Genomic DNA, 16110 nt, shown 5'->3' on the forward strand with positions numbered 1-16110 from the left:
TGTTCTAGATACAGAAAAATGAGTCAGTTTAAAAATTTTGCTTACATTTATTATAGAATTTGATAAAGAGAAATGTTTGAATGGTTACTGACTGAAAAGTTACAGGAAAAAATTTATGGGTTTAATTGAAACAGAATATATACAATTAGGTAAGAAGACTTTTCTATCATTTAACACTCACATTTGCTAGGCATAGGGGTGCACACTGTAATCCTAGCTACTTGGGAGGCTGAGGCAAGAGCATCACATTTGAGGCCAATATGGGGAACTTAGTGAAACCCTATCTCAAAATTTGAAAAAAAGAGGAAAGAAAGAAAGCAAACAAGCAAGCGAGCAAGTGATCCACGTAAGTACCTCAGTGGTAGAACACTTGCCTGGCATACACAAGGGCCTGTATTTAATTCCCAATACCGCAAAAAAGAAACAAACAAAAACAAACTAAAGCCTACATTTATTTGCACTTGCCTCAGCCTCCCCACACAAGAGGGCTCAGCTCTGATCACATCGAGAGGATGTAGGATGTTGGATGTTGGATGTTGACCCCCACTGACACTGAGCAGCCAGTGGTTTTACTGAGGGCTAACATTTAACCTGCAGGAAGTGAGCACAACACACTGGACAACTCCCTGCTGATGACTTTGAAGATGAACTTACTACTTTCCATATCCAGCTTACTTTACTTACAAAATTTAAAGTAGCTGCTACTAGACAAATGCATGCACTGAGACATGACCTCTTTCAGACATGAAGATCAGCTGTTATTAAAAGTTCATACAGAAAAATACTCAACTGACACAACATTTCCACTGAGAACAAAATGACACATAAGGGATTCATGTTCTTGAATTGTAAAGAGAAAGAATGTTTCTAAGTATAGACACATACATCATATATTTCCAGAGATGAAATGATGAATATAGGATATTAAAATGGATTTTCTACTCAATGATTATCTTTCTGATTGATCTTCAAAAAATTCATGTACAAGTCTGAAATGAAACTATGTCAATGTTGCCACGGTAACTTTGAGCAGAACAGTATAGAGAGAGCACATGAACTTTGTTCAATTACCATGACCTAATTTGTACAGCATGATAAATTATAGCACTTGAGATGTCTCACATTATAGTAGAAAAGATCATTTCATTAAGGAAACTGCTGTATAACTCTATTGCTTAGAACAGTATTTAAGAATCTGGAGACATTGGTAAATTACTAGCATAGTATTGTCAATTTTTATAAAAGGCCTGTGACACTGATGATTATGTTATAACAGTTACATAATGCCTTACAGATTATATATGTCACATCAGTTATAGACAATTCTGAGGTGATAATCTATTAAAGTAGTAGTTCAAAGAGAATCTCACAGGAACCTCTTTTGAAATCACTGATTTTGACTCAGAAAAGATATAGGTGTACATGGTAAGTGGAAACATTTTCTACTATTCATATGCAGATGAATTTCATTCTAGCTTGGAAACATTTGGAAAATTGACATCACATGTGACTTCAAGCTTTTAAATGCTAGTGATAGCATCTTAGAAAAACACAATGGCAGTCATGATGGGCAGCAAGATGGTGTCTGCTAGCAGAGTCGTCCAGGTAGTCAAGCCACATACACCATTAATAAGGTTCCCTGACAGAAGAGACAATCCTAAACCCAGTGTATCAGAAGCTTTGAGATCAGCAGGGATCCCATATCACTCTTCTGTAATTTCACAGCATTCTAAGGGAAGTAAATCACTGGAGTTGCTGATGCATCCAGGTCCACCAGACACTGCAGAAATACTAAAAACACTACCTCAGAAGTACAGAAGGAAACTTATATCTCAAGAGGAAATGGAGTTTATCCATCGTGGAGGTCCAGAATAATGATTGTGGCTGTTTGTCATCAGACAAAAGAATTACCTTTACAATAAAGGACTTCCAAAATGACATATGAAAAGTTGTATATTAAACAGCCTTAATAAATCTTCTGCAAAGAGGGTGGGGGATTTAGTTCAGTGGTTCCAGCGCCTGCCTCGAAAGTACAAGGACCCAAACTCAATCCCTAGTACCAAAAAAAAAAAAAAAAAAAAAAAAAAATCTTCTGCAAAAAGAAAAAAAGAAACATAGAAAATTTAGATGGATACTTGTATCTTCTAGTTTATATATCTTGGTCAGCTTCTCCACAAGCTTACCTAATTGTTTATATACTTTATACTTATTAAAGTATACATTTGAAAATGTTAGCCTATTAATTTACTCTTGACAAACTAGGAAAAGTACACCATCTGTAGTAAACTATAGATTTCCTATGATCTCACTTTTCTTTCTGATTCTGTTTAGAAATAGAAAAAACTTACTAGATAGAATTACTGCATTAGGGAAGTAGTTTTCCTGAAATTAGATGAGAATCAGTAAAATAACTACATTACCCTTACTTCTGTAATGTTTTTTCATTCACAAGGTTACTGGAGTAAACTGGCTTAATAAGCATATCCTATTGCAAATGATTGATAAGTATATAACCAATGACTGGGATTAAGACATGGAAGACAATTCAAAAAGAGGTATATGTAACCTTTATTCAGGAAAAAAGTCAGTATAAAATGGAAAATAAAGAGATTAAAATGAATATAGATAGGAATAAATGTTTCACAAAAAAAGAGAAAAACACAATGGCTTTCAACATGTGACATTTTGTGTCTCAAATCAAAAGTGGACAGTGATGTGTACAAAAATCAAATTATATAATAAAACTTCCTATTAGTATTGTGTGCTAAGATCATAATGCTTCCTGTGATGAAAAGAGAGCTCCTTCTCTACAGCATGCAGGCAGGGATTCCTCAGAAACAGCTGAAAATTCTTGTTCTCTAGCTTGTTTGAAATACACACACTACAAATAGCTATGAAGTCTCACTGCACTGGAGCAACTGGATGGCAGATGCCACTCGCTAGTCTCAGTGTTCTTGGGATCAGTAAATGTGCTTATTGAAGTTGGGCACAGGCCATACTATACTTGGTGTACTCTGTAAGTGGAAATGGAAAAACAAGAATAACTTTCCTGGTCAATAACAGCAATTATACTTAAAATTGAACTTGACTATGGGTACACAAATCTACAGGACTGGAAAGGCTTCTTAGAGGCATACCATCCTGGAAAGGATCCCAGTTATCCCCAACTCATGACATTTTGGTTCTACTTATTCATAGGCTATGGCCTTAATTTTGTCTACTCTTCAAAAAGTGTTAATTTCAAAAAAAATGTCAGTCTCACTTGGTGATGATTTTAAAAATGCTCCATTCCAGACCAGTGATTCAGAGTCTCTGGGCGCAAGAACCCAGGAATATGCATTTTGTTTTTGTTTTTGTTTTTGGTACCGGGGATCCAACTCAGGATCTTGGGATTGCGAGGCAGGCACAGCACCACTGAGCTAAATTGCTGGCCCTGTTAATGTTTTTTGAGACAGGGTCTCACTATGTAGTTCAGCTAGGTCTTGAACTCACTATGTAACCCAGGCTGGCCTTGAACTCACTGTGATCCTCCTGCCTCAGCCTCCTGAATGCTGGGATTACAGGGGTGCAACCATCATGCCCAGCAGGAATGTACATTTTAAATAAGTATTTTCAGGTGCTTCTTGTGCCTCACTGTTAAGAATAAAAGCATAGCACCCAGGAGCCCAAATCTGGTTTCCCACCAGCTACAGCTGAGTTCAGCTTCTAGAAAGAATGTGTCCAATATGGACACTTAACATTGTATTTAAAAGTGTTACCAAATATTCTTGCTTTCATAGTCCCACGAACATATAAGCAAAACTTATAGTATATTCTGAGCTGAGTCTATGCTACCGACACATGTTAGAGACAGGTAACAGAAGATTCCTTTATTTTTAAGAAATATTACACGTAATTACAAAACGTTTTTCCCTTTTAAAAGACTTTAGAGTACCCAGAAAAGAGACATTAGAAGAAATCGAGCTTTCCTTCTAACAAATCACACCTCTCAACTTTCTTCACAGATTGCCGCAATAGTTAATTAATAAAATAATCTTACTTTGGGAAGGAAAAAATCAATATATAATAGTTGAGTGAGGTTCAAGAGTCAAGTTCAATTTGTTTCCAGGACTTGGAAGCATTTCTCTTGTACTGCTCCAGTTCCTAAAACAAAAATATCCATTAAGAAAAATCAACTTTACATATTCAAGTAGGCATTTTAAAACTTCCTTAGCATTTTTAAGATCTAACAATGCATCCTTTATAGTATTATCATTCTCAGAACTTCTTGACAATCATTTTGTAAGTGATTACTAAAGACTTACTTTCTAGAAATAGTTTTCAGTCTACGTAGTCCAAGCACTGATGGCTTTATTAGTTTCAGATAAAATTATACATTACATAGAACATATAAAATTTCTTCCAACTAATAAAACAGAGCATTTGTCAAATATTGAAAAGTCAATGGGAAAGGGATCAAGAGATAGAGGTGAGGAGAAGGGTTGAAAAAAGAATTAAGATGTGCTATGTGCAAGTATCAACTCCTCATGAGGAATGTGATCATTATGTAATGCAAACATGTACTAATAAAAAATAAAAAACAAGAAGTTAGCAAAATAATAGTATTTAAGATGTACTTTTCTACTTTTAGAAATTCACCATACAGATTAGATGGTCCCGGGGATTTAGCTCACTGGCGCTGTGCCTGCCTTGCAAAGTGCAAGCTGAGTTTGATCCCTAGTACCAAAAGATTAGAGAGGTGCACATGAAGCGACTGGAAGAAACTCACTGCTCTGTGCATCTCTGAGAATTGAAAAAGAGCTCAGATGTCCCCGGTTAGGACCGATCTGACACACAGACACAGCTGCCACCCATGAGGTCTTGGTGGGGGGGTGACGGTGGACACACGACGTGTGCCTTATGAGAACAGCACAGAGCTAGGGAGAAGGCAGGGCACTGTTGTTTTCTATCTTACATACTTTATATCTTTTGAATCTTTTTGCGAGAATAACTTTTTTTTTTTTTTTTCGGTACTAGGGATAGAACTCGGGACCTTGCACTTGCAAGGCAGGTGGTGGAACCACTAAGCTAAATCCCCGGCCAAGAATAACTTTTATATTAATTAAATAACAATTAATTTTAGATTTCATAAAACAAAGATAAATTTTACTGGCGATGGAAATCCTATAAGAGACAAATTATAGGTAAAAAAGATAATCAAAGGGGTTTCTTCTTGGCTTCCTTCATGCTACTCAGTATCTAAATAATGTACAGTTTCTTACTTTGGATAAGCAAGAAGTGGTTACTCTACTAGATCAGGTGATCAATGCCCTTTGGCTAACATAACTGAAGTTCATAGTTGCCAAGAAAAGAATATCCATTCTCATTGTCAGAAAAATCACGGATTGTGTCTTTAAGATACCTACATTCTAAGTTACTATAATTTTTAAACTCTATAAAAATTTAAAAAATTTTAAACTCTATACAAATATTAGAATTTGTATAGCAACTCCAAAGTAGTCTTTGCAGTGTGGTTTATTTTTTCTAATGAAGTAAATCTAGTTTAACAGTTATCTACCATTTATAGTTTCAAACATTGTCAACTTGTAAAGAATACAATTAGTATTGTAAAATTTGTCTTCAATTGGAAATTTTGGGGGGGAGTTATTTTTTTTGTTTTAAGATGGACCTGTCTAAGTTATTCATGCTAGCCTTGAACTCACAATGTAGCCCAGGATGGCCTTAAACTCATAGTGATCCTCCTGCCTCAGCCTCCTGAGTGCTGCAATTACAGCACACCCAGCTCATGTCTTCTTTTTTTTTTTTTTTTTTTGGTGTTGGGGATCAAACTTGGGTCCTTGCGCTTGCAAGGCAGGCGGCAGAACCACTGAGCTAAATCCCCGGCCCATCCAGCTCACGTCTTTAATTGGAAGTGTCAAGACGAAGGTGAAGATATTGCTTTGCTATCTTCTGATAGCAGTATGTCCCTTCTGCAGGTAGCAGAGTGAGAGGAGAATGGGACTTGGCACATGGGCCATGCCAGAGAGAGAAGAAGAGCAATCACTGTGAGTCAGGCCATACGTACCACATTCATCTCACATTTATCTCATTTCTAATGCAAAGATTAAAGGCCTCCTTTCCTATTCTATTCCTGATACTCATTTAGACCATTACTAGTGGAGCCAAGAGAAGGACCCTCTGTCTGGTCTCCTATGGGCTCTGGGCTGGCTCCCCACCTGCAGGCAATCACAGTATCCCAATAAAGCAGGTATCATCTCTCCCCCTAGAACAAGAACAAGAATCACCACTCGGCTTAAAGATGTGCGGGTACTTGGTACACCATCTAGACTTCTTTAAGCAATGTGTTATGTGAGAATTTAAAATTTAGAAATAGCTAAGCCATTCTTTCCTTTTAAATAAGTGTTACTGCTCCAGATGTCAAATCAAATCCTAGGATTATAATGCTACTTTTCTTGCAAAATGTTACACAGCCATAATCATATTAAGCTCAAGAAAACAGACAATATGAAGAATGATACAGTTACTGTGGGGTTTTGGTTTCCAGTTCCACTCAAAATTTCAGCTGTAGACAACTGGCTAGACTTTTACCTAATGTAGATGAATTCTTTTATAGGCTGTGTCAGTAAAACTGATAGTGACTATCTTGCCCATATAAAAATGAAAGTGTACTTTTAAATGTCTAGAGGAAAATCAATAAGAATCATCCAAAATTAACCTACAAAGAATTTTCTCATACCTAAATCAGCTGTGTATAACAGCACACAATTGGAAACAACTTAAGGTCCTGAAACTCCTTTGAGAGAGCATGAAATAAAATTCAAATTTAAAACTTTGGATATTGAATGTCAAATTCTGAAATCATATATCAAATAATTAAGCATCAAATGATAACCATGATGATATCTTTAAAACAGAAGCATAAATTTATGTTAAGGAACCATGTGTGCTTATCTGAAATCAATGCAATTCATCTACTAAAACAAGAAGGAAACTGGTTTAGAGGCAAAACTCGTCAGGTAGGTTAAAAAAATCTGTCTGCTCTATTGGCAATTACATGTAAGTCAAGAAAAGAATGATTCAAACACTGTGGGATTTTGCCTTCTAGATCCATTCAAAATTAGGGAAGATGGATCTCAAAGTGAAAACTCACAATATTCTGAAATACCCTTGTCCTTTAATAACACCATAGCATGCAAACTTAATAACATCATTCTATATAACATAAACAGATACTCAATAATAGCAGTTAATTACTGGTTAAGATATTAATCCAGGGATGACTTCCAACTAATCTCTTCAGCCAAGGTTCACATATAATAAGGGTTACATTAGGTCATTTTACTGTCTGTACAACATGTTCTTTTAGCTACAAAACCTTCTAAATATTCATGGAACATTTTCACATTTTCCAGACTGTATTTATATAAATTTTTTTGCTTACATATTCTAGAACCCCTTACCACAAAAGGTGTGTGCTAAGAGAAATACTCTGCTTCCAGCAAAGAACTGTCACGTGGGTGTGAGACTACTCAAGTTACAGAGCTCTACAAATCCCACCCCAGATGAAGTCGTGCTTTTCAAGTTCAAGTGCTTGCTATACAGAAGCTTCCTCATCTGAGGACAGGTTGTGGAATGTCTCTTTTATTAAACTAAAAGCAGGGCTGGGGATTTAGCTCAGTGGTTCTGCTGCCTGTCTCACAAGCGCAAGGACCTGAGTTGAGTTCAATCCCCGGTGCCAAAAAAAAACCCCAAACACCCCAAAACAAAAACAAAACAAAACAAAAAAACCTAAAAGCAGATCTGAAAAAATCTAGGAACAGGAAGTCATGGTGAATTTACCAACTCTTATATTCTTACATCAAGCTGGTATATTAAAATGAGGTTATCTGAGCAGATTTGAAATGGAGTCGACATTTTGAAGAACTTTCCTGAGAGGCCCTAGGTTCTTGTAAGTTTATGTGCTTTCACATAGACAAGATAATTTTCCTGATACAAGAAAAGTACAGGCATGTCTGAATGTTCTCATGAAAAACAAAACCTTTCAGGTAAACCTACAAATGAAAAAATATTATAAAAGTGTCTTTGAAGCAGCAAGATCAGAATTACAATCTATCCTAATGTTAAGTAAACCAGAAAACCAAAACAGGATACGTGAACATTAAGATATCTGTGAGTAGTGGAATGACAGATGACTTTTAAGTTTCTTCTTTATGCATATCAGAATTTTTTCTAGAGTATAGAAATAATTTTTAAACAATTTTAAAAGTAAAAATAAATACATTGAGAAAGGTACATGGAATTCCCAAGGCAATGCAGATTTTATAGTAAAACACATGATGAAATTAAGTAAATGTTTAAGATAATACCTGATCCTTCTGAATTCTCATCTCATCAACTTCACTCTCTGCATATTGGGGATCTCGTGCGGGATCCTTGACATCTTTTAGTGTGTCGATTCTCTGAAATCACAGTTCTCCAAATCATTTCATGTCCCTCAATGACTACCATCAGTCTAACAAGCCAAGCACCCCTCCTCCACCTACTGCTGAAGGCTCCCTAAGACCTTTCAAGCCTTTGTCATCACTACTGAGGCCTTTTTCAAATCCCACCAGTCCTCCTTGCCTCCTGCTCCTTCCTTCTCTCTGGCAACAGCCAGGGAACTCTGCTGGAAAGTAGAGCAGGAGCCATGTCCTAGTCGCCTTTTCACTTTCACAGCGCTTTATTTATAGCAGAGGTTTAGTAAATGTTCAGCTGATTTTTAAGCATGAGAGATAAAAACAAAGTTGTCATAATAGAACCTTTAGAACTTTCCTATAACAGTTGAACAGTGCTAAAAATTCTTGCTTTAAACAAATTAGAAATACATACCTTTGGTGGAAAGAGCTTTTCATACACCTTTTTCCACAATTCCATAGGTGAATGGGCGTGAAACTTGCCAATGTCATTATCAGGAACAGGAGGAGGACCTAAAATTGCCAGTTTAGTCCAAATGACTGCATTGATTAAAACACTACAAATTATCAATAAAATAGATGAATAAATCTTAGATCACTCATTTTCCATCTCTCTAATAAAGTGACCATTAAAATTTACCCTTACCCAGAATAGCAAGATTATAGGACTGGAAGAACTGAGGAGTAATGGGTAAGCTCTAATTCTCATTTTTCACATTCTACTGCTATACTTATATCTTCTTAACATTAATTCCAGGCTTTAGTTTTTACTCTAGCAATTCCCTCATATATGCATTAAGGATGTAACACCACAGCATCATTTGTATTATGTAAAATTGACCACAACCCAAATGTCCACCAATAGTTAATAATGAAACAAATTACTACGCAAAACCTTGCTTTGTAACACTATCCAGTGGATAAAATAACAAATAGACCTATATGAAACATTAATATGGAAAACATATTAATGTACAATCAAAAAAAAATTCTAAAATGGTAGCTACAGACTAATAAAATTATGTTAAAAATGTTTTTTCAACATCACACACATGTATATAAATGCACAAAAACCAGAGAGACATAACAGATTTGTTCCTTATATGTATTATTTTAACTTTTTACAAGAATGTATTCATGTATTGCTTGTATTATTTATTTGCCTGCCTCTTTCTCTGTCTCCCCTTCTTTTCTTCCTTCCTTCCTTTCTTTCTCTCTTTTCTTTCTTTCTGGTTTTCTCTTTTCTTTCCTTCCTTCCTTTCTTCTTTCTCTTTTCTTTCTTTTCTCTCTCTTCTCTCTCTCCTCTTCCTCTGCCCCCCCCCCCTTCTTGTGTTAAGGACTCCAGGGCCACCTGAATGCTAGGCAAGTGCTCTACTGCTAAGTTACACCCCCAGCACACTTGTATAATTTAATTTGAAAAATTACAAAATTTGCTGTTACTTTCTGCCAATTTTCAATCTGTAACCTGAGGTTTATTATCTTTATGTTTATCTTTTTCCATTGTCTATATTATTCACCAAAACTTTTTCAGTGATGATCATCCAGGGCCTCGACACTTTGGTGGGAAAGGCACTGATACATTCTACTGATCTTTGCCAAACTCCTTTGCATACAATCTTATCACCTGCATAGGGCCACATATTTACTACCATGGTTCAGATACAATGAGCAATTCCACCACCACAAGGATGCCTGTGGTGCCCTTGTATAGACACATACTCTTCCTTTCTAACTTCTCCCTTTACTTCCCCATCCAGAGTCCTGTTCCCACCCTCGGACAACTAATCTGTCCTCTAATCATTAGAAAAATTTTGTGTAATCATAATGTATGCAACCTTCCATGACTGGCTTTTTCTCATTTAGTATATTAGGACCATTTTTAAGTGGATTGTTTGGGTTTTTGTTGTTGCTGAGTTCTTTAATAGATTCTAAATTCTAGTCTTTTGACAGATACATGGTTCAAAAATAATTTCTTCCAGACTGTAGCATGTCTTTTCATCTTCTCCACATGGGCTTTCACAGAGCAAAAGTTTTACATTTTGATGAGGTCTAAGCTCCATGATTTTTAAATTCAGTAATTATCAACCCTTTTCTGACATCCTATTCACATGGGTAAAAGAATTCCATTAGCATTATCTATCACTACACCCAGAAATTCTCCTTGCTACTGAAATTAGGTTGGCACTAATGACAATTACAAAAATCAGACTCCATGACTGCTCATTAAACAAAACCACCACTATTCCTTTCACTATACTTCAATCTATAATCTCATTACAAATATCTTTACATTTGAAGTCAAGTAACCTTTAGCTTGTAAGAGTAATAATAGAGGATGGGAAATAGAAAACTACCGCCTGTAAGTGTGCTAAAATCAAAATCATGCTACCCCAAGAGTATAATGAATTGCTAGGCTCAAAGATCTTCACAAAGAAAATAGCTCTAAAAGTACCCTTTGATGCAGAAGGCTATGGAATCTGAGTTTAGGAAGTACATCCACTGACTAAAAAGTACCCTTTGATGCAGAAGACTATGGAATCCGAGTTTAGGAAGTACATCCACTGACTAAAGCAAGCTTTTTTTTTTTTTGGTACCAGGGATTGAACTCGGGACCTAGCGCTTGTGAGGCAGGTGGCAGTACCACTGAGCTAAATCCCCAGCCCTAAAGCAAGCTATTTTTTATAATGAAAAATTAAGGCATATCTCATTGATACAACTGTGTTCTTTTTGGTTTACTCTATCACTTCAATCTCATATGTTTATCATTGCTCATAACATGTACCTGTGAATTTCCTGACTATACTGGTTTCTTCTAAACTCAAGGAGCTAAAATTTAAAAGTACCTGGAAATCATTGAGGGAAAGGAAATACATGCAAATATTTTGTGGAATAGAGATCAGAAATGAGTCTTTTATGTGGTAACATCCCTTCAAGCACAAATATATCAATGTGATACATTTCGCATCAATACTAGATATACAAATAAATACATATAAAATATTGCAATAACAGTGAAACCAGTAAAAGTGGTATGTTAGAGATGAAGTGAACATGGAGAAGGATAAAATCAATAAGCAATTAAAAAAGATTGAGCAATCTTAATAAGTTCACCAACCTATCTGACATAAAGAATCCAATCCTGCTGTGATAAACAGTGGTTTATTCTGATCCACACATATCGATTTGCTACACAGAGAAGAAAAAAGATTCTAATTTAGTTTAGCAATCGAATATGCTCTACACTATAAACATGAGAGCCAAGTTTTATATCTAGCTACTGATGAGAAAAATTGCCCCAAATGAACAAGTGAATATCAATTATAGTGATTTCAAAAATTAAAGTATAGCATAATAAAGGTTTTAAAGAGGAAAAAATGTCATAGCGCCCATATTACCTTAATTCCAAACCAAGAGAAATAGCAAGGCTAAGAATGATACATATTAAAAGTTTTAGTTCTATTTCAAATTAACATAAAAAAGTGATAATACAGGAAAAGCTCCTAATATGGGGGGAAATAAGTAAAAGAAATCAGTAAGTAAGTATTTTATTCTAGTCTCAAACTAACATTTGACATTTTATTTGCAAAATTTCACAAATATTTAAACAAAATGAAAAGCAGGAAATAGTCTGTAATTATCCCTTTAAGAATAGCCTTCTGGGGCACTTTCTTGCTCAAGAAACAAAAGAATTTTGGGGATAATAATCAGATGAGGTAATATTAGCAAATAAAATGAAATTTAAAAATTTTAGCAGTACCTTTTATCAATCCCAAATGCCAACTGGTTGATGACGCCACGTATTTTTAGTAATAGAGCTTCTGATTTACTGGTAAACTTTACAAAAACAAAACATAAAACAAGACAAAACTCAGGAGAATAAGTTATATGCTCTGCTTTCTAATCAACAAGTCAATAAAAATGGCCTTGAACAAGGATGATTGCAGAAAGAATTATGCTTTATTTGCCCAACACATAGAATGAGCAGACAAAATAAAACCTGAGCAAAGAAATTTTGGCAAGTTTAACTCATTCTTCAAATGTCATGAGTGTATGATGTGGAAAAGACTTGTTTGTGGAAGAATCATTTCAATAACTCAAACAGATTATAATCACGGTCAAAAATTTTTAAAAAATGTATAGGTCTACATATGCTTATGATATGCATGCATATGTGTGTGTGTGTGTGTGTGTGTGTATGTATGTAAACATACTTAGTATGGTTTAAAAGAACAATTCCCAAAATACATGGCTTGGTTAGAAAATAAGAGACATATATGTCAAAAATAACTTTTACATCCAAGGACATATTGCAGCCTTCAAATCAGTCAATACGGGAGCTGCAGACTGGTACAACGCTGACACTCACTAACATTATTTAACTTCTTTTGAATTCCCTTTGGAGCTTGAAAAATTAAGCTACTGAATACCCGCACTGGTAGAATATTAGTAGAACAATAACCACCACAACACTTTTGTAGATATTAATAATTAAGTTCTGACATCAGGTGAAAAGCTTAAGTTATCCTACAAATTTTTTTTTTTGACTTCTTTATATTTATTAGGGAGTTTGTTACAAATGTTTGGCTTGGTCTTACAGGCATGATTCCATGGATTCAAATAAGAAATTAAGAGTTAACACTGCTATTTAGCCCTTTCATTACATATATAGAAATAACATTGCTACAGATGGCAATGTAGAGAATCTTGTTTCAAATGGCTTGTTCGTGGTTTTGCCTAAACGCATCATTAAATAATGAAAGTGGGCCAGAGATTTAGCTCAGTGGTTCCGCAGCCTGCCTCGCAAGCGCAAGGACCTAAGTTTGATCCCTGGTACCAAAAAAAAAGTAGGTCTGGGGCCTGGGATTTAGCTCAGTGGTTTCGCCGCCTGATGTGCAAGCACAAGGACTCAAGTTCGATCCCTGTTACCAGAAAAAAAGAAATCAACAACCTTGGCCTTAATTTTTATAGTTTTTTCCAGATGTTTTCTAAAGACCTGAGCAATTTGAGGCATGCCTCTACCACTTAAATACTTTAATAGCCTGAATTGTTGCTTTCTGCCTACAAATTTGTGTGTGTGTGTGTGTGTTTGTGGTACAAGAGATTGAACTCAGGGCCTTTGCACAGAGGTACATAACCAGCCCTTTTTATTTTATTTTATTATTTTTTTATTTAGAGATGGAGTCTAGCTAAATTGCACGACTCTCCCACTTTAGCCTCCCCAGTCTCTGAGATTACAGGCATACACCTGGCTTACCCAACAAATCTTTTACATTGAGATTCAATTTTTGAAGATACCAAGTCATTCACAGCCAAATCAGAATGGCTAAGATGTACAGAAGTAAAAAAAGCAATCAAACTGAAATGAAATATAAAATAAAGCAAAAATATGAATTTTCTGGTTCCAACTGCAATTCCACAAGATAAGCTTCATTCTGGACTAAGAACAGGTTCCCGGGGACAGTATCCAAAGTAGAACACTTAGTAAATATATAAGACCTGATACATTTATTTAAAAGAAAGCATCAAAATAATGTTGATGCTTCTAATAAATGTTTTAAAATGTACACAGAAAACTTTCATTAAATTAAAAATATAATTGCCCCACTTAATTATATTTCTATATTTATGATTAATATTAATTATACTCTTAATTTAAATTTTATATAATTCAATTTTTCAAAAATTTATTAATTTTTGTGGTACTGGGAATTAAATCCAGGGCCTCACACAAGCTAGGCAAGTGTTCTACCACTGAGCTACATCCTCAGCACTTTTTAAAAAAATTTTACTCTGAGGTAGGACTTCATTAAGTTGACCAGGCTGGCCTCAAGTTTGTGATCCTCCTGCCTCAGCCTCCTGAGTAGCTAGATAATTTTATTAAATATATTTATTTTATTATATGTGATAGGAAAAAGAACCTAATCGCAAATCCATTTCCTAGAATATAGGGTTGAGGGACCATTATAGATTTTTCTAACCCAACTCCATCTGTTGAATTCATCACCTTGAAAACAGCCTTCACATACAGCTGTAGACCTCCTGCTGGAACAAACTCAGGGTCTAGGTACTTAATATTCCCCAATGCAACTCATTCCACGTTCAGACCATAATAGTATTAGAAAGTTTTTCCTTATATAAATTATCTCTGTTGAGTCTTTTCAAAATAAAGAATATTTTCTAAAGTGTTGTCAACCTAATATATAAATAAATAGAATTCAAACATAAAAGGCAATGATTTTAAGAAAATACATAATGAAATTTGTCTAGAAAAAAGTATAAAATTTGAAAATATATATTATACATAGTGTTTCTAGTTGGAATATTCTAGCCATGAAGGCAAGGGGCTGGACCATGGTGTCTCTAAGTTTCTCTGATTTGGAGGAAAAGAAACCATTAAATAATTATTCAAATGTGAAGGAAGTATTTTTTAATAAAAATGCTTTTATGTATCTTATTTAAAGGATATCCAGTAAATTTGGTCCTTCTATGGGAGCTAATGATAATAATAATTACAATAACCAACATTTATTACTACTTGTTTTGGGCCCTGTGCTAAATGTTGCACATGTACTTCCTGTTAAACCTCACCAGAATCCCAGGAAGAAAGTATTATTTTTATTCATTTTAGCAAAGAGTTGACTTAAGTGACTTGCCTAAAATCACAGGCCAGTACATTTGAAGGCAGGAAGCATTACAACAGAGTTCATGTTTTTAACCTCTGCAACAAACTGCACTCTTTTAGAGTCAGCAAGAACATGAACCCAGGCAGAGTCTTGCACATGCTAGGCAAGCACATTGCCACTAAGCCACAACCCTGCCCCAGATGAAGTCTTAACAGGAAACTTGAAGTGAATAAACATGGAGTCACTTTATCTCTGTAAATCTGATTAGGCTTTATGGATATGAAAATTTTACAACTTTGCTCTCACGAAAGGGGAGGTCATGTAGCAGACTGCAGTCCATATATACATTATCCTGTACTCTATAAGAGGAGGTCTTTGGTAGTGGGAAGAGAAAGGAGGGGATGAAGTACATTATTAAAAGCATTTATTATTCCCAGTCATGCATCAAGTTGCTAATTTTTCCAAATTTGTTACTCTCTAAGCCCAAGGGATAGAAAATATACAAACCATCAATGATGCTCCATAATAATGTGCGACAAATCGAAGTGTCTTGCATATTGCTTTTCTCTTCTCAGAGTCAAAATCCTGTAGAAATATCATAGAAAAAGGTTTGGGAAAAAGGGGAGAAAACTAAACATCTGTAGCAGTAAGAAGCAAATTAAATGTAGAAAGAGATTCTTTCTTATTATTTAAAATCCACCTGGAGGAGTAGGATTCCATCACCTTGATATTTGTTTCTACAGAGACTGAACAAGAGCTTCAGTCTTTTAGAGCTACAGCGATCAGATCTTTTCTTTGTTTAAACACTTAGCTCAACAGAATTCAGATATATGCACACATTTTATAGTGTGAAATACCCTAAGGATTCTCTGACAAGCAAAGATAAGAAGAAACTAATTTACTACTTTCTTCAATTTAAAAGTTGCGAAGTAAGTTCTATCCCTCAGTGGTTAAAGATTCATTTTCTAAATCTTCTGTTTTATCCCCATTCTGACCATTGTATTTATTTACTTAACCAATTTTCTGTGTCCCAA

At 35.2% G+C, this 16110-nt stretch overlaps 1 protein-coding gene and 1 pseudogene across 7 annotated transcripts in view; one reads left to right on the forward strand and one right to left on the reverse strand.

Moving 5' to 3' along the window:
• Window positions 1-16110, reverse strand: part of Dync2li1 (dynein cytoplasmic 2 light intermediate chain 1) — a 52964-nt gene that overhangs the window by 10854 nt on the left and 26000 nt on the right. For 3 of the 6 annotated variants that reach the window (XM_004839369.4, XM_004839368.4, XM_021253806.2), the window contains 6 exons: window positions 15584-15661; window positions 12211-12287; window positions 11569-11639; window positions 8869-8966; window positions 8367-8459; window positions 3855-4143 (listed from right to left, as the gene is read on the reverse strand). In XM_004839369.4, coding sequence (XP_004839426.2) covers window positions 4081-4143; window positions 8367-8459; window positions 8869-8966; window positions 11569-11639; window positions 12211-12287; window positions 15584-15661 — 480 coding nt within the window. In that variant the 3' untranslated portion in view covers window positions 3855-4080. Of the gene's footprint in view, window positions 1-27; window positions 3015-3854; window positions 4144-8366; window positions 8460-8868; window positions 8967-11568; window positions 11640-12210; window positions 12288-15583; window positions 15662-16110 lie in introns of those variants that run through there. The other 3 variants (XM_087216437.1, XM_021253807.2, XM_021253808.2) reach the window with 2 other exon arrangements.
• Window positions 1555-2838, forward strand: LOC147826995 (alpha-ketoglutarate dehydrogenase component 4 pseudogene; annotated as a pseudogene). Its single transcript, XR_015453142.1, has one exon. The product of XR_015453142.1 is annotated as an alpha-ketoglutarate dehydrogenase component 4 pseudogene (transcript).

This window comes from Heterocephalus glaber, unplaced genomic scaffold (assembly GCF_053883595.1).
Source record: "Heterocephalus glaber isolate CG9 unplaced genomic scaffold, H.glaber_assembly_v1.0 deba00001457, whole genome shotgun sequence".
Lineage (NCBI taxonomy): Eukaryota > Metazoa > Chordata > Mammalia > Rodentia > Bathyergidae > Heterocephalus > Heterocephalus glaber.